The sequence below is a fragment of the Sceloporus occidentalis genome, unplaced genomic scaffold, assembly GCF_023333645.1.
Source record: "Sceloporus occidentalis isolate IW3139 unplaced genomic scaffold, rSceOcc1.0.p SCAF_2, whole genome shotgun sequence".
In the NCBI taxonomy this organism is placed as follows: Eukaryota; Metazoa; Chordata; class Lepidosauria; order Squamata; family Phrynosomatidae; genus Sceloporus; species Sceloporus occidentalis.
This window is the reverse complement of record NW_028316982.1, coordinates 37816426-37841546: the sequence shown is the minus strand read 5'-3', so window position 1 is coordinate 37841546 and position 25121 is coordinate 37816426. Positions and strand designations below refer to the sequence as shown.

Genomic DNA, 25121 nt, shown 5'->3' with positions numbered 1-25121 from the left:
TAAAATTATCTCATTCTGTTTCCATGCCATCTAAGTTAGGAACCATCATAACATCCAATGGCAGCCAATTATGTTAATTGTGCATTGTGTGGAGTGGGTTTTATTTATCTGTCCCAAATATGTGGCCAGTCTGTGCAAAAAGAATTTGTCCATTATTAAGCACATAGAAGCTGACTATTTAGAGCTGTGACCTGGCCAGCATTCAAAAGAAATGAGAAGAAACTGCTCTGCACTAATTGATCAATTACTGCATTCCATTTCTTTCCTTTCTCTATGTGTGACATGTTTGGTGCCAGTGGGTGATCCCTACCTCATCTAAATAGCTTTAAAAATATGCTTCATCAAGACCACAGTAAGGAAAAGAAAGGGTTAAAGCCATCTTCTCTACCTGCTGTGATCCCAGCTTTCCCCTAGCAACTGCTTTTTGCATTAACATATACACATTAAATGCAAAGGTACTCTGAAAACAACATCTACTATAGCCATGAAACATACCCTCTATTCTTTAAAATAATATGAATAGTTATAAAGATTGCACTATCTGCACAAATGTACTTTAACTGAAACGTTATTGGCAGTGCTTTGTCTAGCCTCTGGTCCAAATTAGACAGCACTGGGGGACTTGTTGACTATTCCTCCTGCTTCAGGGGGATAGACTTGGTTCAGGGGAACAACACAAGGGATGGGTATTTAACCATGCATCTCCCCTCCTTTTCATTTTTTTCTAATCTAAAGTGCTCTCCTAAAGCTGCCATTTACCCCACAGAGGGAGACCTCATTACCTGTATGGTGTCTGTGAACATTTCCAGATGGAGGGCTCCTTGTGCTAGCATTTAGAATGCACTATGCTGCTTTTCTATCTTTTCTAGTTAAATGTTTTGTGGGAAAGAAATGGGTGGTAGGGAAATAAACACTCACCAAGGAGGGTTATGAATAGAGGCCATTGTTATTTGAAGTTCCCATAAAATCCAGTGAATGAGGCAGATCGATGTGTGATAAAAGCCAAGTCAGAAAGTATTTTTCACCCAAGAGACAAATAGTAGGACAATTTAGATGAGGAAAACAGCATGGATGAAAAGGACAAATCATTCACTCCTCAAATACAGTTCAAGGCTGTTTTGGTATATGTGGGTTATGATAAGGGTGGATAGAGAATTAATCACAGATCTCCCAGCAACTCATCTAGTTTGGACCTCAAAGGCTCTATTTTGTGACCGTAGTTTATTTCACATATTATTATATGAATGGTGAAGACATTCATTTCTTGATAGTTGTTTCTTAGGTGAGCTGTCATAATCTGACAATTCATAATTTTCCTATTTTTCTTCATGAAATGCAGATTTGACCCCTCCTAATGTAGGTACTGTATTTAGTATTTTTCTTTAGCTTGTAAATGTGTTTATCTCCCTTCTCTCCATCCTTCCCTTTATTATTCTGAATGCTCTTTTCCTATCTGTTCTCCTGCATTGGTTATATTGCTATATTTCTTTTAATATGCCGTGACAACTGACGAAATAATATTAATCACATTCATTCATTCATTCATTAAAAGGATCCCACATAAATGCCAGCTTAAGCTATGCTTGTATAGATAATTGGGCTGTTGTAGGAGATATGATCTGGAGTTTTACAAAAAGCAATAGTCAAGAGATTGGGTACAGAAGTTTCTCAATAGGAAGAATTCATTGTTGTCTACAATGAATACCTGTAGCAGTATAATGACTATGAAGTTGAAGGCTTCCATGGCCGGCATCCATAGTTTTTTGTGGGTTTTTTGGGCTATGTGGCTATGTTCTAGAACATGGCCACATAGCCCAAAAAACCCACAAAAAAAGCATAATGACTCTTCTCTCTCTCAAAGGGCTTGAGTTCTAATTTAATGAAAATTATTTTGTTAATAAAATGGGTTGGATCCAGATGTGCCCCTCCACAAGCAGAAGGCATCCTTCCTTAAATTTAAGGAACTAGATTCCAGTTGAGGCTTCTCTCTAATGCGAGGAGAGTGTATCCCCCCACTGTATGCCAGGGCATGCATATAGGGCTTTAAAATTGTCTTAAAACACCCCCAGATGCCCTCATGGGACATGGGGGCATCTTTGCCATGGTTCCACCCCTTGGAGAACCCTTTTTAAAAATATTTTTTTAAAAAACCAAGAAATGAACTGGAAATGACTTCTGGTCACTTTCTATTATTAAAAAGGCCTCTCCTGAGCATAAAATGGAAGAACCTGAAAGGCAGAGAGGCTCTAAAAATCTGGTCAAAATGCCCCCGTACAATTTTAAAAAAATGTGGAGGGTTGCAGTGAAGAGTATGCCCCTCCAAGTTTTAGAATAGATGGTTAATTTGGCACCCTAGCCTCCCACAGTTGCCCACCCCTCCTCTAAAGGAAAGGAACAAGGTTGTGATTTCCACCAATTTCCCTTTAACCTTCTCAGCCCTCAGCACCATCTTTGACATTATTTTGAAGAGTCCAGCAACCTTCTTGAACAGCTTTTCAGTAGTTACAGGAGGATGTAGCAGGAAGAAGGAAATGGCAAATGTTGCCTGCTAGTTCATTCAGTACCAGTAGATGTCTGCTGAGTGCAACTCTGGATTCAACACAATAAAATGACATTGATTTATAGAAACATTCATATACTGACTTTAATAGAAGCAGTTCTATAAATGTTCATATACTACCTGCTGGCCCCCAGAAGAACCTGCAGAGCAGTTCACAACAATCAAACATAATCTTGATATAATACTTTTAAAAGACATAATTATAAAAATCATTTTTAAAAAGTGATATAGCAAGCAGTGGTCCACAAAGATAACACACAGCTAAAATCTCTTAAGTGTCTGACAATATACAGTCAAACATGTGCTGTCAACAAAAATGTCAGAGATTAGGAGAGCTCCACAAATAGGTTGCTGGCTGCAATTAAGGGTGCATCTGAAGGCCTTGTGGCTGCTGTGGCCAAAAGTGCATTTTCTCAGCTTTAGTTGGTGTACCAGATGTGCCTCTTAAGGAGGGCTGATTTAGCCACAAAGGTTCATGCCTTCCTTACCTCCTAATTAGACTACTGTAGTACACTTTGTGTGGAACTTGTGTAGAAGAGTATTCAGGACTACAGCTTGTGCAAAGTACCACAACCAGATTGTGTGTGCTTTAGAGAGCACATGTTGGTGGTCTTGTATCAACTCCATTGGCTTCTGCTTTGCTTCCAAGCTCAATTCAATTCCTAGCAGCTCTAGCAAGCATCGATGGGTGCTGCAGTTCAGCAGTCACTGTGGAGCTGCACAATTCCAACTGCCACCAACTGGGTTTTCCACATTCACGGGGGTCCTGTGCCCCTAATCCCAGCGAATGTGGAGGGACGAGTGTACTAATACTGAGCTTGGGCAGGTAGTACCAGATCAGTAGACGTTTCAAAGAATTCAAAGTAGTCAGAGACAAAGTAGAAATTTCAAAGAATTCTGGCCACTATATATTGCACCAGCTGCACTTTTTGAGGTCTTTTCAATGTACTAGTGGAGTGTAATATTCTAATATGAAGGCAACTAAGGCATGTGTAACTGGCCAGAACCACCTTTTGCAGGATTTGAGTTCCTCTCTTTGGCTATGCTCAATTGACATGACCCTCCAAGACAGAGAATTCTGTTGTAAACCTGTTTGTCTGTTTCATTAATGTAAATCAGATCAATTGACTATACAATGTGTGAACAGCCATGAAAGAGGAATGTTTGAGATTTCAGAAATTGTGACTTACCCATCAAATACTGTATAGAAATGTAAGGCAGGCTTAGTTTTTTGTGGGTTTTTCGGGCTATGTGGCCATGTTCTAGCAGAGTTTCTTCCTGACGTTTCGCCAGCATCTGTGGCTGGCCTCTTCAGAGAAAGTCACTGTAAGGCAGGCTGTTGCTCCAATGTTAGCATTTGTATTGCTGAAGGACAAAACGTTTTTCAGTCATAAGAAATGTCACAAGTAAAATTCTGCCTGAAGATACTTTGGCATTTCTATTGTACACAGTCTGCTAACTTGAGAGAGAGAGATTTGTCATGTAGCTCATGTCCCTTCTTGCTTATTCTCTCAGTATAATACATTGCAACATAATTTGATGGCTACAGAAAAGAAATGTACACGTGCCCCAGTTTCTGTGATTTTCCCATTATTTTACCCTTCTGACACATAAAAAATAACATATATTCCCAGAAGGTATCTTTTGGACAATGAAACCAAGTCAATGAAAAAGAGAGAGACTGGGCAGGGGAACATAATGAAATGCTGTCCAGTTTTCAACCATCTGAAAGCCTAACAATTCTAATGTCCTTTATAACAAAGAATCTTATTTAGAGTGGCATATTAAATATAGTGTGTTATTTTTAGTTCCACAGTTCCTTTTAGTCAAAATTGCATTCTTTCAACTTGCACGCTATTGCTCCTATTTGTCTAGAGTGGGTTTTTTTCTGGCATTGTTCAGCATGCCATTTTAATTCTCAGTGTGAATGAAATTGCTGAATATTTCCTTTAGCATCTATGAATACTTCCTTTAGCACACTTCTATGCTTTCTGTAATAAGCTTTGCTGGAAGCATTTGCTGGTTGTCTTAAAATGTTCAAAATATATTTCAATTAGTCAGATTTTTATTTCATACAAATGTTAAAAACTCACCTTAATTGTTGACCCTACATACATTATGGCTGTTGGGCCATTGATAGTGGACCAGTTTTTATAAACTTTTTTTCTCATAAGTAAACAGCTGGATAAAGAATACCTCTGAATTTGAGTATCACAAACCAATCTGCCATGTGCAGAGACGTTTTATAGAGCTCTGCATATATAAAACTTGTGCATAAAAGTTGCTTTATTTTTTGTTTCCTCCACCAAATATCGAAATAATTAAATTATGCTGAAAAGTAAAAAAAGAAACATACAGATATGCTGCTTTGCGTAGGAACTAATGTCTACACATTCACATGTCATTGATTTAGGTTTCTCTTCTGTTCCCACTTACCTGGGTCTTATTTTTGAGGAGCAGACATGTATGGCATTGTACTATTATTGGTGCAGATTTTTAAAAACAATTTAAACATTTTATATGATAATGTGTGATAGTGTCAGGTATAGATAAATGAATTTGCTAACAAGCATGAATGACTGAAAAGGTCATTCATGCTTGTTAGTAATAAATTAAAAGATATATAACTGACATTTAGGAGGAAATTTTGAAAGAGATATATTCCTTTGCTATAAACACTGGAGTTTAGGACAATATAGCAGAATGAAATTACACAAATTGCAGAATGATAATAATATCATTTCAGGCTACAGAAAATGGAACTACAGTGGACCCTTGTTATATGCTGGGGTTTGGTTCCAAGATCCCCATGTATAACAAAATCCATGGATGCTCAAGTCCCATTAAATAAAATGATATAGCAAAATGGTGTCCCTTATAAAAAAATTGAAAATCAAGGTTTGATATTTGAAATTTATACTTTTTTGGAACATTTTCAAACCATGGATGCTTGAATCCATGTATAAAAAAATCAGTATATAAGAAGGGCCGACTGTACGTATGAACGCCCACTAATGTAAAACTTCCAACCTGCAAATAAAAAAATGTCCATCCAGGAAAGTGCTCCTAGTGCAGTTAGTTCCCCATTCTAATTTTCTGTCTGCAGGGAATTTTTCAAAAGAGCATTAAAAATGTGATCCTTTACCTCCAGTTTGAAATGGTGCAATCAGCTATTTTTCTCAGATCTCTACCATCTCATTCCCAGCTTGTTCTTCTGCACACATAGACCCAACTATAGAAACCCACTGAGATGCCAGTGGCCAAAATAGTGAGAACAGTTCAGTACTGTGAAAACCACATGCTACATAATTTAATTCATAACAGAACCTCCAGAGTTAAAGTTTATGAATTAAGGCTGTATTTTCATTAGGATATTTCCACAGAGAATTTCATTTCCTGTGATATTAAGCCAAATACTTTGGATTATGCCTGTTTTCGTTGTAGTTAAACTTTGTCTGGAACAGAACAGCTAGAAGTACTGTTTGTGCAGTTTTGTGCTACGTTACTTTGTTTCTTCCTTAACACTAAATTGTCTAAATTCTCTTTTAATCTTGACTTGACTAGACCCATTGAATTAATTAGATTTATCTATGTGGTGGCTTACCATTTAACATTTGATTGAATGGATCTACTCCAGTTGGGACTAACCAATAGGATGCCAGCCGATATGTGTTCTGCATCCTTTCAACTAGCTGTTTTCTTGTGCAGAACCTTTAATTGTCAAATAGCAGTGCCACTACTTCTGAGAGGTACTGACAGGAAATGGTCTGTTATGGGGAAAAGGGAGGTGACAATATGTAGTATAATGTTAACATGGCATTGACAAACTCTATGTAAATACTGTAATATTATTGAGCTTGTGTTTGGTGTAGTGGATTGAGTAGTGGGCTTAGACTCAGAAGACATATATTCAGAATGCAGCTTGTGGCCTTCCACAACTCTTTGCTTCTCTGCCAAAATAGTTATTTTAGGAAAAAGAAGGATTACCCCACATTTATATACTAGACTCTTTGGAGCAGGATTGGTATGGACAGGTTGCTCACCTGTAATGGTATTTCTTTGAGTGATCATCTGCGAATTCACACAAATGGGTTTTTACTGCACCTGCGCAGTTAGCTCAGAAACATCTAGAACCTCTAGGCAAAACTTAGTTTGCAACTTTTTGGCAGTAGCTCTGCCCATCCCATATAATGCCCCTGTTGGACCCTTTCTTGTCCGGTTCCAAGTAAGCCGTGCAAAAAGCGACAGCAAAAACAGCAATAATGAGCAGCACACTGAGGGAAGGACGGGCGGGATTTGTGTGAATTCGCAGATGACCACTCAAAGAAATACCGCTACAGGTGAGCAACCTGTCCTCCTCCTTTGTGGTCTCTGCGAATCACACAAATGGGTAGACTGACAAGCTAAAGTCAGTGGAGGAGGGAGTGTCATGACACCAGATATAAGATCAAACAAATTGTCTTTATTAAACAACAATAAAGTCATGCAGACAAAATGCAATTGCAGTGGTATTTATCACACAAACAGTGTGAAATAGTTTGGTTTCAAGCCCAAAATTGAAAGGCAACAACTTCAAGTAGTTTAGTTTCAAAAAATGGGTGCAATAACCACACACATATGAATCAGTGTAATAATAATAATAATAATTTGTTTTATTTATATACCGCTATTCCAAAGATCATAGCGGTGAACATCAAGTAAGCTAATTAGCAAGTAAGCTATGAATTCAAACAGATAACTAGCTGTTTCAACAAGGTCAAAGACATTCATAACATTAATGCAGAATGGCAATGTGAAGACATGAACATCATGCAGTTCAATTGAAATCAAGGGAAACAGTGAATTTTGAATGCAGAGACAGGCTCAGTGTAACCCAGAAAGCAACACTGCCCTCCCAAAAGCTGCATCTTGTCTAGCCCTGGTGTTCAGCCTGTAATGTTTGATGAAAATCAGAGGCTGGGACCAGACAACAGCTTTGCAGACATCCTCCAGGGGCACCGCAGTCAAAACAGCGGAGGATGCAGCTACCGCTTGAGTTGCATGGGCCTGAACCCGAGCTGGAAGAGGTCTACCAGACAGTTCATAGTAGAGGTGGATGGTACCAGCCACCCATTTGGAAAACCTTTGCGCAGTCGCAGGTAGTCCTTTCTTGGTCTCTGAGTAGCACACAAATACCTGCTCGGAGCGCCTTGAACCCAAGGTTCTGTCCAAATAAAAGGCCAGTGCCCTCTGAATGTCCAACGTATGGAGCTGGCGCTCAGCCTCAGTGGTCGGGTTCAGGGCCAAAGTCGGCAGCACAATGTCCTGATTCATGTGAAAAGCCGACACCACCTTAGGCAAAAAGGTAATGTTGGTACGGAGGACCACTTTGTCCTTCTGGAAACGGATATAAGGTTGGTCCATGCGTAAAGCACAGAGTTCATGTGCATGGCGAGCAGAGGTGATGGCCACAAGGAATGGTGTTTTCCAGGTCAGCAACCTCAAGTCCATAGTGGCCATAGGCTCAAAGGGCTTGGATGCCAAGCAGGACAGTACAAGAGCTAAACTCCAGGCCGGCATCGGTACCGAGGATGGAGGTTGTTGAATCCACGGAGGAACCTTTTCACTAAAGGGGCCTTGAAAAGGGAAGGCCTGCCTTCCATATGAAACTTAGAACAAATCGCCGACAAGTAGCACTTAATGGAGTTCAGACAGAGTCCCGAATCTGCCAAGAACATCAAAAACTGGAGGACTATCAAGACCAATGCTTGGGATGGATGAACATCTTTCTGAGAAAGAAAGTCCACAAACTTTTTTCATTTAAACTGGTATGAATGTTGCGTGGACGGTTTTTGTGCTGCCGAGATCACTGTCCAGATGGATTCGGGCAAGGCTTCTGAATCCTCCAAGCCACCAACGGGAGGTTGTCCATGTCTGGGTGGAGAACAGTCCCATTGTGAAGAGACAGAAGGTCGGGCCGGAACTCCAAATAGAGGAGCATCCTTCAAGACAGATGGAGAAGTGGTGCAAACCAAGGCTGTCTCGGCCACCATGGAGTCATAAAGATGGCATCTGTCCGGTCCGCAACCATTTTGGACACTACCCTCGTGATGAGAGGGAACGGAGGGAAGACATACATTATCTTGCCGGACCACTCAAGCTGAAAAGCGTCCCCTTGAGAATCGAGTGACTGGATTCGAAAGCAACATCTTGGACAGTGAGTGTTGAAGGGTGAAGCAAAGAGGCCGATTGTTGGTTCACCCAAAAGTTGGAAGAGAAAGTCTACTATCTTGGAGTGGAGATGCCACTCTTGGCAAGGGTTGGAGTACCTACTCAACTGGTCTGCCACGTTGTTCTAGTCTCCAGGAAGGTGAATGGACTGGAGTAGGATCGCATTTTGGATGCACCAATCCCAGATGTGAAGTGTTATTTGCAGAAGCGTCTGGGACTTTGTTCCTCCTTGCTTGTTCAGGTAGTACATGATGGTGGTGTTGTCCGTCAGGAGAAGTACTACCCTCCTAGCAAGGAGTTTCTGGAAAGACCTGAGAGCCTTTTCTACGGCAAGCATCTCCAATGCGGTGATGTGCAGCTGCTTTTTGGATGGCGACCACCTGTCCTTGACTGTGAAGACCACGATGTGGGCACCCCAGTCCTCTAAGGAAGCGTCTGTGGTGAGGGTGATCTCTGCCTGCGGAGGCAGAAAGGGCATTCCGACGCGAACGTTGTCGGGTTCAAGCCACCAGCGCAAGGCTCTCTGAACCGATCTTGGAACGGTGAGGAACTTGGATGGAGAATCTGACACGGGGTCGAATACAGAGAGAAACCATGACTGAAGAGGCCTGAGGTGAAGTCTCACCCATGGAGGTGGTCGATGCCATGTGGCCTAACGTGACCTGAACCAGACGTACTTGTATTTCTCTGTTAGGAAAGCAAGCCCAAACTGCATGGGAAAGGGCCTGGTATCTGTCTTCTGGGAGATAGGCCATTCATGTCTCTGAGTCGAGTATCATCCCGATTAACCTCACCTGCTTGAATGGGTTCAGGTGAGACTTGTTGACATTGATCATGAGACCCAACAAGTGTAAGAGGATATCTTGAAATATCTGGTCTTGGAATGGGGCGGTGAACAGCCAATCGTCCAAATAAGGGAAGACTGTGATCCTCTGTTGGTATAGATAAGTTACAACTGGTGCCATGCACTTTGTGAACACCCTCAGTGCCAAAGACAGTCCAAAGGGAAGGACTCTGTATTGGAACATCTCGGTACTGATGGCGAAGGCGAGAAAGCGCTGATGGGCCTCTCGAATTCCAACATGGAAATAAGCGTCTTTCAGGTTGAGTGTTGCAAACCAGCAGCCTTTCTGCAAGAGTGGCAGAATGGTAGCAAGGGTTAGCATTCTAAATCGGCAATAAACAATGAAAGTATTTAATTGATGCAAGTCCAGGATGGGTCTCAGACCAGAGTCACTTTTGGGGACAGTAAAATAGCAGGAAAAGAAACAGTATCGAGACCACAATGGATCCACAGGTTCGATAGCACCTTTTTCCAAGAGTGGGCGCACTTCGTCAAGAAGGGTGTCTGAAGGGTTAGTGGGGCAAAAAACTGCGGTGACAGGGAGCTCAGTGAACTCAAGGGTATATCCCCTACAGACAGTCTTGAATACCCAAGAGTTGGATGTTATTGAGGCCCAGGTGTTAAGATAGGGCCTTAATCTATCCCCAAAGAGGGTGGCTACTAAGTTTTGCCTAGAGATTCTAAAAATTTCCGAGCTAACTGCGCAGGCACAGTAAAAACCCATTTGTGTGATTCACAGAGACCACGAAGAAGAAATAAGGCATTTGTACTTGGTTTCATTTTATAATTTTAATAATCTTTCACTCCTTGTCATCTACAAGTATCAAATAATAATACAAATAATAATAAATTTTATTTATATACCGCTTTTCCAAAAATATCAAAGCGGTTTACATAGAGTTACATAGTAAAGTACCCTATGTATACTAGCATTTCTGCATCTTTCTGTATCATAAGGAATTATATTTTTGATAGGGATCTCTTCTACCTTCTGATACCTTCCCTATTTATACCCAGCCATCCAGCCTTTGACAGTTTGTCAGGTCAGATGTAAAAGCTGACAGTTTGTCAGGTCATTCTACAGGAAAAGATACAATATTTTTTACTAGCAGATTAATGGCAATTAAACATCAAATACGCAAATGTGTGTTCTAATACACTATGTACCTTTTTGCTATAGGGGAAAGTAAGGAAGAACGCACATTTAGAAACTGGATGAATTCATTGGGTGTAACCCCTTATATTAACCATTTGTACAGGTAATTTTTTTACAGTATTCTTGACAGTTTGTCCTTTTAATGTAGGATGCATTTATCTTTTACTAGCATCTGCCAGGAAACATTCTTTTACATCCATGGTGCTTAAAATGGGGCTTAAGATTGTATAGTTATGCCAAGCCCTGAAATACATAGCTCCTACAATCAATACTGAGGGACCAACACAGCACCACCAGTGTCTACCTTCTTTCCTCCGGCCCTTTTGTGCAGGATCACATAAGCTGTGTGACAGGTGTTAAGGAATCAGTGGAAAGGGATTATGGGATGTACTGTTTGTACAAAATTGGCAATTGTGGAAGTATGGAATGACCTGCCAGAAGAGATTCGACATATCACCACTCTTAACGCCTGCAAGAGGATGTGTAAACTCTTGCACAACAGCGTTATCCAGTGCAACTGCACTAGTGAGGATTTTCATTTGGGTTCAGATCAACGGTGGCAATACTCTTACTGCTTACAGTGTAACCCACAGAAAGGAAATATGTGGCTTGCCTGAAGTAGTTGGATTTCATCTCCCATCATCACTTGCAACTGCTGGTGTAATCTATAAGATTTCGTATTTCAATGATTGATGATAACACAATAATTTGGAGCAGTATTATTAATACATGAGGTGATGCTAAGTAATGAAAAAATATAGGCGAGTTAGAAACTGAACATGACAATAATTTACTGAGCACCCTGTTGGCTCATCTATGGATAGTCTTGTAAAGATCTTTTCCCCCCATCCTTTCTCTGCACTTTGACCAGTGACCTTGCGGATGCTTTAGTAATCTTTCAGCTGTATGAAATGATCCGTGTACCGGTAGAATGGAATCATGTTAACAAACCACCATATCCTGCTCATGGGGGGAACATGAAAAAGGTTGGTAAAAAAAATCTGTATTAGAATTTACAATAACCATTAATCATTGGAGTATATTAATATAAATTGAATTGGTATCCTTAATTGTTATAACCTTTGCTTAAATAACTTATTAGGATGGTTGTGAGTGTGTGTGTGTAAGATCCCAACAACCTATTGGGCATCTTCAGATAGAAACCAGAAAATTAGAAGATAATTTGGAGTAAAAGTGAATGAATCATGAGCCTTAACCAAGCCTAACCTAATGCTTTAAAGATACTTTGGTAGTTAACTCATATCAGCTCCATTCAGTATGGCCAGATGTTCAGGAATGCTAAGCACTTAGTCCAAAATGTCTGCAAAATTACTCAAGAAAAATAAACCATTTCACAGGTCAGTTCTATACATGCATTATGTAGAAAACATTTATCCATTTTTGCAGGTGAGAATTGCTGTAAAGGTTGTTATTAGCTCAGTGGTTTGTTGCAATAAGTATATATGGGCACCAGTTGTGGTCACTGTTTGTATCTTGTGATTAGGGAGAGAAGGCAGTGGCAGGAGACCCTGACAGCCGAAAGCCCTATCAATCAAATGCTAGCTACATCCCTGATACTAGTGCCCAGGGCAGTGAATGCATCCATGGGAGAAAACTCAGAACAGTTGTGGTGGTAAATAGCAGAGCAGATGACCAAAGCACAAACTATAAAATAATTCAAATTTACCATGTAATCAGGGAAGCATATAAGCCAAATAGACATGAAAATGGACACACTAAGAACATGTAAGAAACATACACACACATCCCATACTTAGGATCGCAGAGATGGAAAGGGATTGCAGTCTATTCAGTCCTTTGCTCAATACCAAAAATCTAGAATGGACACATGCAGAACAATATCCAAAGGCTATACAGACATTGTTTCTGTTTCTCAGTCTCTCTCTCCCTCTGAAACTCTCACCAACTCACCAGCAAGACTGAGGATTCTGAACCTACCTGTAAACTGCAGGAGATTCTTCCCACACTCAGAGGCCTCTACAGCCCTAGAAAGTAGCATATTGAATTCAGCAGGGTTGGTGCATTAAATAAGCACTTTTCTACTGAAGTGCATGCAAATGTCTCCACTGAGCATTCCTGCACCTCTGCCTGGAGCTCACTAAGCCAAAGTGGAAGGAAACCAGGGGATGTTTAGGCACTAATGAGGCCAACCCCAGAAATCCTTCCCAAGTATCTATCTGGCATGAGTATTTCTAAAAAGGGCCATGGCCGTGGCAATGTTATTAAACAGAAGTGAGTGGGGCACTGAAACCACAAGAACAGAGAACAGCTAAATGGTCAGAGGTGGCCAGTGAAGATGGCAGCTCTGGACCCCCCACTTCATACATATTCACACTGATGTGGAAAAAGAGAGAAGGAAGCATCCATTTTGGGGCAGGAAAAAAGTGTGCTTTGCACCCATTCAGTACTTTTTCTTTTCCTGCCCAGTACGATGCATGTGTAAAAAATATATACATATGCAAATAATGTTTTTAAAATTTAAGGGCAACAGACAGCTTTTCTATTCTGAGACTTGCTCCTAATTTGGCAACCAGACCACAGATTTGCTGGTCCAGCTAAAGCCCAGTCTGTTGGCAATAGTATTAATAGTATTGGTAGTTTCAGCTATATAAAATTATATGACATTGTGATATTCAAATAGAATGCATTGAAATAGAGTTAACAAAGCTTCGGACAAAGAAGCTGGTTTTTATAAAGTCATTTTAAACCCCCAGCCCCCTTTCTTTTTGTCTCTGTCTAGCTGAATTTTTTTTAAAAGCACATTTGGCACTGGGAGAATAAAGAAGGAAGGCCTTTCCAGATTAACCATCCCGGCCCGGGCTCCCTGATCCCCTCTTTCCTCTCGTGGCCCCATCTTTAGTGATGGTTGAGGATCTCCAGAGGGACACCAGGGTTTTTAGTTTGTTTTAATTATGCTTTATGTTTTGATATTGTGTTTTTAATCTGTCATATTTTTTAATACTTTCATAAGGAGGGGAGGGATTATAATGTTTTTAATTTTATATTTTACTCTGTGATATTTACTGTTGTCAACCGCCCGGATTGGTTCGCCACAGGGCGGTATACAAATAAATATATTATTATTATTATTATTATTATTATTATTATTATTATTGAGAAACACAGACTTTCTTTGTTGGGTTACATCAGTGTGTCTGCAGTAAACAATGCAATAAATAAAGCTCAAATAAGCTTGACTCACCAACTATTCGTAGTATGTTAAAGAAGCATATATCTAGAAATCTGGCCACCAAAATGGAAATCATAAGAAAAATGAAGACTGGATGCATTTTGTAAAAAGCCTTCAAGTCTTCTTTAGAAGGTTCAAAATGTTTTTGTTTACTTATACAAGGTTTATCTGACCTGATTATTTTATTTCACATGTGCATACTGTTAGTTTTGGATTTTAAAAAATTGCTGAAACATGTTGAATCACTCTTCTTTTTGTGTGTGTAGGAACTTATCCCAATTTTTCCACATTATTTCTGTCCATTACATGTTGGAATAGGAGATTTGTTATTCTGAATCTTCAGGACAAGCATACTAGAAACATATACTCTGAACTTCAGTAGAAGTTAGTAGCTTATAAGTAATATATAGTTCTGCACAAAGCCAATTACAATACTTTTTTAATTGAAAGAATGAATTAAATATATTTAAATGCCCTCCTGTGATACTTCAGTCCACTGTCACAAATTATCCTTTGTCCAAAATGCTTTTCAAGCCTGTAGGTGACATTTACTAATCTGTTGGTGCAGGATGCTCTTGCTATTCTTGTATTGTGGCTGATTTGTTCTTTCCAAACTGCAATTTTAGTAAAATTGTTCAAAATATATGTAGTTTCTGAATCTGAAATATGTTTGTCATTTCTATGAACTTATCACTTTTAGATTGAAAATTGCAACTATGCAGTGGAACTGGGAAAGAAAAAGGCTAGATTCTCATTGGTCGGTATTGGTGGACAGGACCTGAATGAAGGCAACCCAACATTGACCTTGGCATTGGTTTGGCAGTTAATGAGAAGGTGAGGAGTTATTACAGCTCACAAAACACAATGCTTTCAGACCAAAATATTTTCTTTATATGTTTGCAGCTACACTGCAGATTTCATTTATAATTATTTTCAATTATTTAAATGCTGTTAGGTGCCTTACAAATTGTTAATTTGGTAGATCAGGTTGAGAGAGGGTGACTGTGTGACCAAAGTTGAGAGTGAGTGAGCAAAGTTACTCAGTGAATTTTTTGGCTCTGTGGAAATCTGAATCTCCCACTTCTCAGACAAACATTACAACATGGCAATAGCTTTGAAAAATCATTGATATAGTTGAGGAACTTAACTTTTCCAAATATGATTGTGTAGTGCAATCCCATGCATGTTGGCAGTGTCTAAAAGGGCTCATTTACTAGAAAGGATATCTGGACTTCATCCTTACTTGCCTTTCAGAGAGTTGGACCTAAGTATCTAAATATAAGCACTGCAGTGGTTTTTTTTCCCTCTGTGTTGTGAGGATGGGAAGATTTAACATCTCAAAGCTCACTAGTCCTGAAACAGGAAAATGGAATATTTGTCCCACAAGCTAAATATGGAAGTTTGTATTTTAGAGCCTAAAGTGCTGTATGAAAAATATTTTGCTTGTGTCCTGCATCAAAGTTACTTCATTTTTATGAAGACACTTCTGCTTTTTAAAAATGCAAATGCTTCAGAATAATTAGATTGATAGATAGATAGATAGATTATTATATTATTATTTATTATTATTAACCTTTATTTATGAAGTGCTGTAAATTTACACAGCGCTGTACATACAATCTTTTTAATTAGACGGTTCCCTGCCCTCGGGCTTACAATCTAAAAAGACATGACACAGAAGGAGAAGGGAGTGGTGGCGGGAAAGGGTAAGAGGTTCCTCTCTACCTCCGAGGCCTGGACCAAGGCAGATGGACTGGAGGGAGGGCTTGGCTTCAAAATGGAAGGTTAATCTTCATCCAGGGAAAATACATACTCTCAAGTAGGATAATACATATACAGTACATAGCAATACAGGAAATGGTTTGATAAACAGGCACCAAAAGAACATCAAATAGTAAGCGACAATTATGCAATGCCTGGGAAGGCTTCTCTGAACAGGATGGTTTTCAACTCCGTTTTGAAGCTGGTTAAAGAAGTGATGGCTCTTGCTTGTGGAGGAAGAAGGTTCCAGGAGTGAGGGGCAGCAAGTGAAAAGGGGCAAATCAGGGATGGGGCAGAGGAAATCCTGGGCTGAGACAGCAGACCTTGACTACCAGAACGGAGGGCCCCAGTGGGAAGGTGAGGAGAAAGAAGGTCTGATAAGTAAGGAGGGGCCAGTCCATGGAGGGCTTTAAACATCGACAGCAGGAGCTTATACTGAATGCGGAAAGGGAGGGGGAGCCAGTGAAGGGATGCCAACACAGGAGAGATGTGGTCAGAGCGGTGGGTGGAAGTGATAATGCGTGCATCTGAATATATATATATACACACACACACACACAGAGCGAGAGAGCGCTAAGACAGTTCATGAGTTAAAACATGGGAGAACATGGTCTTTTAAAGAATGGAGAGAGAGAGAGAGAGAGAAAGGGTGTCAAGAGGTACAGTGCTACCTCGGGTTACGAAATTAATTCATTCCGCGGCGCCGTTCGTAACCCGATACATTTCGCAACCCGAAAAGGCTTTCCGTTAGCGCTGGAAAGCCGCTAGCCGCGCTTCGGATTTGAATTTCGCGCCGAAATGAATTTCGTAACCCGAAAAATCTTTCGTTACCCGGAACAGTTTTTTCCAATCTAACTTTTTCGTACCCCGGAAATTTCGTAACGCGATCAATTCGTATCCCGGGGTACCACTGTACTGTAGAGCTCATTGGGAGGACAACATGGTTTGTGGCCTATGGTTTGTGGCCTATGTAAGAGAAATAATACATAAGACAAATAATACAATGAAAGTAGTAGTACAAGTAGTACAAGAAAGGAGTAAATTGAAAGTAGAACAAATATGGTAAACCCTAAGATTACCATTGTAGATTAATAAGATTTACAATTTGGAATAGAATGGTAAGGGGGAACCATGGACTTTTAAGAGAAGTCCTTAAGTAGACTATTGGGGGCTTTATCAAGCTTAAGTCAATTTGCAGTCATGAGCACATACTTCTTTTGAACCCAAAGAGAAAAAAACCCAGGTAGGATGGGTTTGCAACAGAAGATGGAAATAGGGGCCGAACTAAGATTATCTCTGGTCTATTTGTTCCCCTGTAGTTGTGTTGGATAGTACTTTGATTGGCTTACATTTGAGTCCCTATGCTGTGCTAGTATTGTTACACCAACTTCAATAAAGTCCTGGCTTGTTTTTAGCTTTGTGTTGAATTATCTATGTTCCCCATTTCCAGTGCAGTTACATCCTCTACAGATTTCTTTGTCTAAGAACAGTATTTTATAATTATTTAAATATATAATATGAATTACTGGGGAATTTTATGTTTCCTTCTCAGTTGCAAACACTATGTCCTTTCTATTGCAGATACACATTGAATGTACTATCAGACCTTGGAGAGGGGGAGAAAGTAAATGATGACATAATTATTAAATGGGTGAATCAGACTCTTGCAAATGCAGATAAGACCACTTCAATAAATAGCTTCAAGGTAATGAAGAGATTACTAAAAAAAAAAAAAATGGGGGGGGGAGAAAAATGTAAATTAATTAGATTACCTTTTTTATGAAATTAGATTTATAGTAGAGCAATACATTAGTTCTCCCTTATATTCCTTAGTGTATATGATTTTGTGGACTGCAAATAAAACGCAATAATTTTCAAGTGTCATAAGAGTCTTTGTAAAGGTCCCTTGTACTTTCCTCTGCATTTCTCTGTTTAATAGAGGGAGGGAAAAAAAACCTAGTGGAAAACAGAAAGTTTAGACATATGATAGGAGAATTTAAACATAATAAACAACCTGAAACTTTTTTTATTGTTTTCTACATAGACAGTGTTAATTGTCTTTCAATTCAATATTGAGGGTTTAGAACACTTTTTAAAGTACATACTATCTTCAGTAGGAGAAGCATGTGTAACTGTACAATTAGCTGCATTTACCGATTTAGCTAGAACAAAGAGTCATCTCCAGTTGTCCTGCATGTAATTTGAGACTGAACAGTAATTTATATCACAAATCTGGGGGGAAAACTGAAAACCCAGATGTGCAGTCTTCAGTAAAAATTGTTTGATATTTGGGTTCTTTTTTTGTAGCCTTATGGAATTCTTCCGACACATAAAGTGACAGAAAAATACTAAATCATGAATTGATATGATCCACAAAGTGGTTTTCTGGAATATAGATTTCTTGAGTTGCATAAGTTTGGATTCAAGTGCACAATGTTCTTGGTAGCACTTAACATATGAACAAATCTGAAAATCATAACGGTGTTCAACTGAACAAAAATACAGTAATATTGCCAAGGAACAAATATAATTACATCATTCTGTGGCACCTCCTACTGGCTACTTGACATTATGAACTAGACTGCGTATCTGCTGTAGCTGTTGGGAGGTGACTACTGCAGTGCTACCCTCTATTGTAAGTCAGGAAGGAAGTGTATGTCAGTATCCTAGGAGCAAAATGTAAAGCTCAGGGCAAGTTCAAAGTAGTATTGGATTTCCAGAAATAAACAGATTATTCCATTTATACACAAGCAGAAGAAAATCCTAATTACAGATGAAAGTCAACAAGACCAAAATGCAAACATATGGAAGTACAAATGCAAGAAATTTATTTTCTTATGTCACATATTTGTGATGGAGATATTCATCTCTGACATCTGGATGAAAAGGGGGGGGGGGATAATAAAAGATCAGTTTTTATAAAGGAGAATATGAGACAATTCTCAATGGAACACATGCAGCTTTATGTCCATTCACTATCCAGCAATCAGTGCATACTCTCACTGGGATTTATATGTCCATGAGGAAAGTCAAAAGTACAGCAAAAGTACTGATTAGTGTGTTCAAGATAATAAATAAATAAATACATAAATAAATAATGAAACATTTGAATTCTTCTCCTTTCAGGACAAATCCATAAGCACTAGTTTGCCTGTACTAGATTTAATAGATGCCATTGCACCAAAAGCAGTTCGTCCAGAAATGGTCAAGAGGGAAAATCTTACTGAAACAGACAAGCTGAATAATGCTAAGTAAGTCACTATGGCACATTTTCTTCCTTTATCAAACATAAAGGCACTGATACAACTAAAGGTGTATATGACTAGCTATAGTAAGTAATACCAGAGGATTAGCTACTCTGTTACATCAAAAACAAAACAGAATGCTGTGGAAATCTAAAAACTAACATTTTCTAAGACCTTCATTTTCATAGAATAGAGCCTTTACTCTCAGATTAATCAACATGTTCAGCACTATTCAAAGAGATGGCCATGCTAGTTTGTTTTAGCATAAAAAATTATTAAGCATTTCATAGAATCATAGAACCATAGAGTTGGAAGAGACCGCACGGGCCATCCAGTCCAATCCCCTGCCATGCAGGAAATCCAAATCAAAGCATCCCCAACAGATGGCCATCCAGCCTCTGTTTAAAGACCTCCAAGGAAGGAGAATCCACTACACTCTGAGGGAGTGTGTTCCACTGTCGAACAGCCCTTACTGTCAGGAAGTTCTTCCTAATGTTGAGGTGGAATCTCTTTTCCTGTAGCTTGCATCCATTGTTCCGGGTCCTGTTCTCTGGAGCAGCAGAAAACAAGCTTGCTCCCTCCTCAATATGACATCCTTTCAAATATTTAAACAGGGCTATCATATCACCTCTTAACCTTCTCTTCTCCAGGCTAAACATCCCCAGCTCCCTGAGTCGTTCCTCATAGGGCAAGGTTTCCAGACCTTTCACCATTTTAGTCGCCCTCCTTTGGACACGCTCCAGTTTCTCAATCTCCTTTTTCAATTGTGGTGCCCAGAACTGGACACAATATTCCAGGTGGGGCCTGACCAGAGCACTATTACTTCTCTTGATCTAGACACTATACTTTTATTGATGCAGCCTAAAATTGCATTGGCCTTTTTAGCTGCCACATCGCACTGTTCACTCATGTTCAACTTATCGTCTACTTGGACTCCTAGATCCCTTTCACATGTACTTTCATTCAGCCATGTGTCTGAAATTGTCTTCCAGGCAAGTGAGGAATTTGCTAGACCTTGAGGATTTTGCTGAGTTTGACTTCCAGCAAATATCCGGGTAGTTGAAGTCGCCCATCACTACTACATCTCTCTTTTCTGACTGTGTGGTCATCTGTTCTAGAAAGATATCATCCAATTCCTCAGTCTGACTTGGCGGTCTGTAGTAGACTCCCACCATAACATCCTTGTTGTTTCCCTCTCCTTTGATTCTTATCCAGATGCTCTCCACCTGGCTTCCATGATTGATGTCCTGGATCTCTTCGCTGGTGTAAATATCTCTGACATATAGTGCTATTCCTCCTCCTTTCCTGTTTGGCCTATTTCTCTTAAAAAGGTTATACCCCTCTATTTCCACATTCCAATCATGAGATTCATCCCACCAGGTTTCAGTGATGATCCCACCAGGTTTCAGTGTAGCACTTAGTAACACTTTTGAGACTTAACTGGGAAGAAGAAAGGTCTGGCATATGTTTTTACAGGCACAGTTCTCTTCATCTAATACAAAGTCTGATTAATTGCACTGTGTCCATATCCGTGAAAGTTTATGCTAGAAATTTCTTCTTCCCAGTTACTCTCAAAGGTGCTACTGACCCCTTTATGTCTTTTTATTTTTAACTGGCAGATATATGCCTACTCATTCATATCTGTCTGCCTGTATCTTAATTCACAGTGAGAGCTTTATGAAACTAATGAAATGCTCTCTTGTCTGTCAAACCCATGTTACCATGTCAGGCTACCCTGCTTCTGCGAGTGAGTTTCGTATATTGGATCATATCTGAAATGTTGAGCACACTGATTTAGCGTGTTTACAACTACGAACATTGTGGAAATTATCCCAGGCGCCTTCTTACTAATTGGAAGGGGGCTAACAGGATTTATATGTGTGACATAATCCAGTACACAAATCCCTTGTGTTAAGTTTCTTCTTTTTTGTTATATCCTTTCCTACCACAGTAATGATGCAGTACTTAATCTGGCATGCAGCAAGCTACATATGAGCACAGCCTTAGAGTTTATTAAAACATTGACAAGAAGAAATCTTAACTATTTGGGTTTGCAAAGACATATTAAATACTACATTTGTTGCCTTGAGTCCCTGTATTGGGGGAAAGGTGGGATATAAGAAAATAATAATAATAAATTCTTTAGTATAATGTCAGTGTATATTATCTGCAATAAATCACCAAGAGAGGTCCCCTAGGCTCTTAGGTTTAGCATCTTCAGTACATTGGTGATACCTCATACTTTTTCTTCCTGGAGTATATTTTGTCAGCTTTGGCTGTATGTATATGCAGACTATGGATTATAAAGATCTGGCCACAGATATTCATGCATTGAATACCTTCATTCATGAGACTGTCCTAGAAGATAGTGTGGAAACTTCAACATAAAAAATGCTGCCCCCATGTGCTAACAGGAGCAACTCTCCTGTCTCTGTTACACTGATGTAATTTTATGAAGAATTATTACAGTACTTTAATTTGCTTATTATCCTGTTTCCTGTATTAACATTGAATATGCTAGACTGTGGGGAATGCATTGTTACCTTATCTTTATCAGTGCATAGAAAATGTCAGACGATTTATAAATAAAACTGAAATTGGCGTTGGCAGGATATCACATATGAATTCTTCCAAGAATTATGATCTGGTGACAGCACACTGCTAAAATACTCTTGTATGTAGAAGCTAGGTTGCCTCCACAAAACACAGGGACTTTTCTGTTGTTACACTAGAACTTTTGGAACTCCTTCCAGTGATACAGTCTGGTGCCTTCTCTGCATTTCACGAAGTAGGTTAAGACTAACCTTTTCTCTGTGCATTTAAAGTATAGGCTTTTATTTTATTTAAAAACTATTGTAGAACATTTTAATGACATCTAATTAGTGTACTGTGGTTTTATGCTGTATACTGCTTCAAAAATTTTATATAGAAAAGCAGTATTACCTAAACTTAATAAATAAAAGAGGGTTGTTTCAAACATTAAGTTGTTTGAAACACTGTAAATCTATATGCAAAGAAAGTAGTTATGCTAAATGTTTGCCACCACCTGCTTTTGTTAAGCATTATTTATTTAGAGGAAAATATGGCTATGTTACTGTGTGGCCCCTCTGAAAAGCTGCTCCTGAATGTTGCGGGGCTTTGGTGAGAACTCAGTGAGAGATGATGGACGACTACAGTAGCTTTGTAGGAACTGGTGAAAATTGGGTACCCTAACTTGGACACATCATGAGAAGGTGTGATTCTCTAGAAAAGATAATAATGCTTGGTAGGGTAGAAAGCAAAAGGAAAAGCACTATAGAGGGACAGAGTAGTGGACTATGACTCTGGTGACCAGGGTCTAAATCTCCACTTGAGCATAAAAACCCACAGGGTGACCTTTGGCAAGTTACATTCCTCAAAGGATGGCAATGGCAAACTCCCTGTGAAGAAACTTTCCAAGAAGACCCTATGATAGGTATGCCTCAGGGTCATCATAAGTTAAAAATGACTTGGAGGCACACAACAGCAACAGCAAAAAATTCAATCAAGGAAGCCACAACTCTGAGTCTCTACAAGACCCAATCACGGCTGTTGATGATAGAGTGACTTGGAGGTCTCACATTCATAGGGTTGCCATAAGTCGAAGTCAATTTGATGGTAGTTGACAACAACAAAACTTGCCAAAGAAAAGCACTTTCCAACAAGTCAAAGCCCTCACTGAATATAGCCGAATAGAATAATATGATTCAGTCTCATCATTTTAGTGATGCTGGGTTAATAATATGTCTTTTCTTTTCTCTCTTTAAGATATGCTATTTCAGTTGCTCGGAAAATTGGTGCTTGTATATATGCCCTGCCAGATGACTTGGTAGAAGTGAAGCCAAAAATGGTTATGACAGTTTTCGCATGTTTGATGGGAAAAGGACTGAACAAAATTAAATGAAGAAGATTTTTTTTCATATTCTGCCATGATAAACACAATGAATGCCTCATTGTTTACAGACTAACTACATTTATTAGCTGTAAAACAGAGATAATGTATACATATACAAATGTGGAGATGTATAGAGAGATTATTTAAAAATAATTGTTTATATTTAAGGTTTCATCTGAAACATTTTATATTGTATCAGTAACTTGTGAGCTAATATTACTAAGAATACCACAATAAACATAGGTAAAATTACTATGTTAAATAGGTCTTTAAAATAAATATGACACATGCTGTTTTCTTAGTGCAAAATTGATCTGGATTAAAATGTTATTTTGGGAACAGCTGTGAAATAATTTTTTCCCCTGGGTTATTAACATGCATTACTGCATATGAAACGTTATGGAATTTGGTACTGTTCCATTAATTGGTTTAGCTGGTAAATTAATTAGTGAAAATTTCAGTTGATTAATCTGAGAGGTGCTGTTTTATTGTTTAGGGCAAGTTTCACTTGTTGGAGTTACATGGTAAGGAAACTTGTTAACCTTTTAAGCTATTTTATTTCTGGTTACTATTGTACTTGGAAAATAAAAATAATTTTTAAAAGGATGGCCATTTTAACTGTAGCACACTTTGTCCCTTGGGTATGAGTATGAAATGCAGGTTGTGACTTCCCCTATTGGAAGACCCTGCATATTGTGGCACAGTTTCCAATCACCCATCTACTGTTGGCCTTACTCATGGTTAACAGCTATGTCAGAATCCTTGTTAATCATAATTGATTTTAATCAGAGCTTAGAAACTATAGTTGGAAGCTGGCTTCACATGGACCTGGCAATGACAATGAGCCTTAATCATGGATGAGACTAGTAGAGGAGGGTGAAAGGATGAAGGGAATTTGCTCTGGAAAAGATTGAGCATGTGATCATTTGGTCCACGTCCAGCCCCTTACCCATGGTCAAAGAATGGGATGCGGTACAGTTATGTTAGCCCAAGTGGTCGCTTTTGTTTATTCAACTGTAAATGTTTCTCAGATATCTATAGATTATGATAGTTGTGCAGGTTTTGTTAATTCTTTTCTGTATCCTCTTCATGGTGGGCCAGGGTTGAGAGATGTAGTGGTTTTATCTTGCATCAGTGCAACTTCAGTTCTGCTAGCAATAGTGGTGCTCCTATCATAACTTCTTGCCTCTTAACCACTGAATCTTGAACTCTGGAAAGATAACTGATTAATAGTGATTGCCACACTGGTATTATAGCCAGAGCCTGCTACTTATTCAAAACAGTTATTTTAAATATGAACATCCTCTATTGAGATTTTGCTGTAGTTATTTGTAATATCGAATGACTGTTCACTAAGGGGGGAAAACCAACATATTATGGCTTATGGTCTAGAATAAAACTAAATAAGCACAAATATAACAATGGCAATAATTTATGTTTGTATCAAGCCTTGCAATGAGGGTAAATATTTGAACTTCTAAACATGTCATATTAAAAAGCAATAAAGGCATATGGTGAGTTCAGTCTGGGGCCTCCCTATATATTTGATGTACTTTCTTGTAAATGTTTTTAATTGGAATGAATTTTCTATTGTTGTTTTTTATAGGAAAGATGCATTAACTCATTTGATTACTGTAGGCTATTAAAAAGGCTCATATTCTGAGAGTAAATGCAGGCAATCCAGTTTATTTCATCTTAATTCATTAATTAATCTTAAAAATAACTTTTTAAGCTCAGTATGGTCTCTCTCCACCCTTCCAGGTTCTACTTTTTGTTCCATTTCATTCAAAGCCAAATCATTAGACTGCAGGATGGACACATAAAGTCACAGGCCTTATGTAATAGCTATAAAATAGTGAATACAAATGTGTATCAGAAAATGAAATGGACAATATGGATTTCCTGCACTATATCTGAAATAAACATGGGTGTGCAAAATATAGATACCTGGAGAGCCTAGTCTAATATAGTTCTGTGTACTATCATTATTACATGTAACCAACATCTGGAGGTATAATACAATACATGCATAATGCTACACACCGAGTATTCCTTATCCAAAATGCTTGAGACCAGAAGTATTTTGGATTTTGGAATATTTGCATATAACATAATATCTTGTATGTATCAGTATGTATATGCAGATATCATTATGTACATGTACATGGGACCCAAGTCTAAACATTAAATTCATTTGTTTCATACACCCCTTATAAACATA

At 38.9% G+C, this 25121-nt stretch overlaps 1 protein-coding gene across 4 annotated transcripts in view; it reads left to right on the top strand.

Moving 5' to 3' along the window:
* Window positions 1-24823, top strand: part of PLS1 (plastin 1) — a 77983-nt gene extending 53160 nt beyond the window's left edge. For 3 of the 4 annotated variants that reach the window (XM_089509105.1, XM_089509106.1, XM_089509107.1), the window contains exons 11-17: window positions 1340-1360; window positions 10795-10873; window positions 11642-11756; window positions 14682-14815; window positions 17324-17447; window positions 18869-18993; window positions 22774-24823. In XM_089509105.1, coding sequence (XP_089365231.1) covers window positions 1340-1360; window positions 10795-10873; window positions 11642-11756; window positions 14682-14815; window positions 17324-17447; window positions 18869-18993; window positions 22774-22909 — 734 coding nt within the window. In that variant the 3' untranslated portion in view covers window positions 22910-24823. The remainder of the gene's footprint in view (window positions 1-1339; window positions 1361-10794; window positions 10874-11641; window positions 11757-14681; window positions 14816-17323; window positions 17448-18868; window positions 18994-22773) is intronic. The other variant, XM_089509108.1, reaches the window with a different exon arrangement.
* The last annotated feature ends 298 nt before the right edge of the window (window positions 24824-25121 follow it).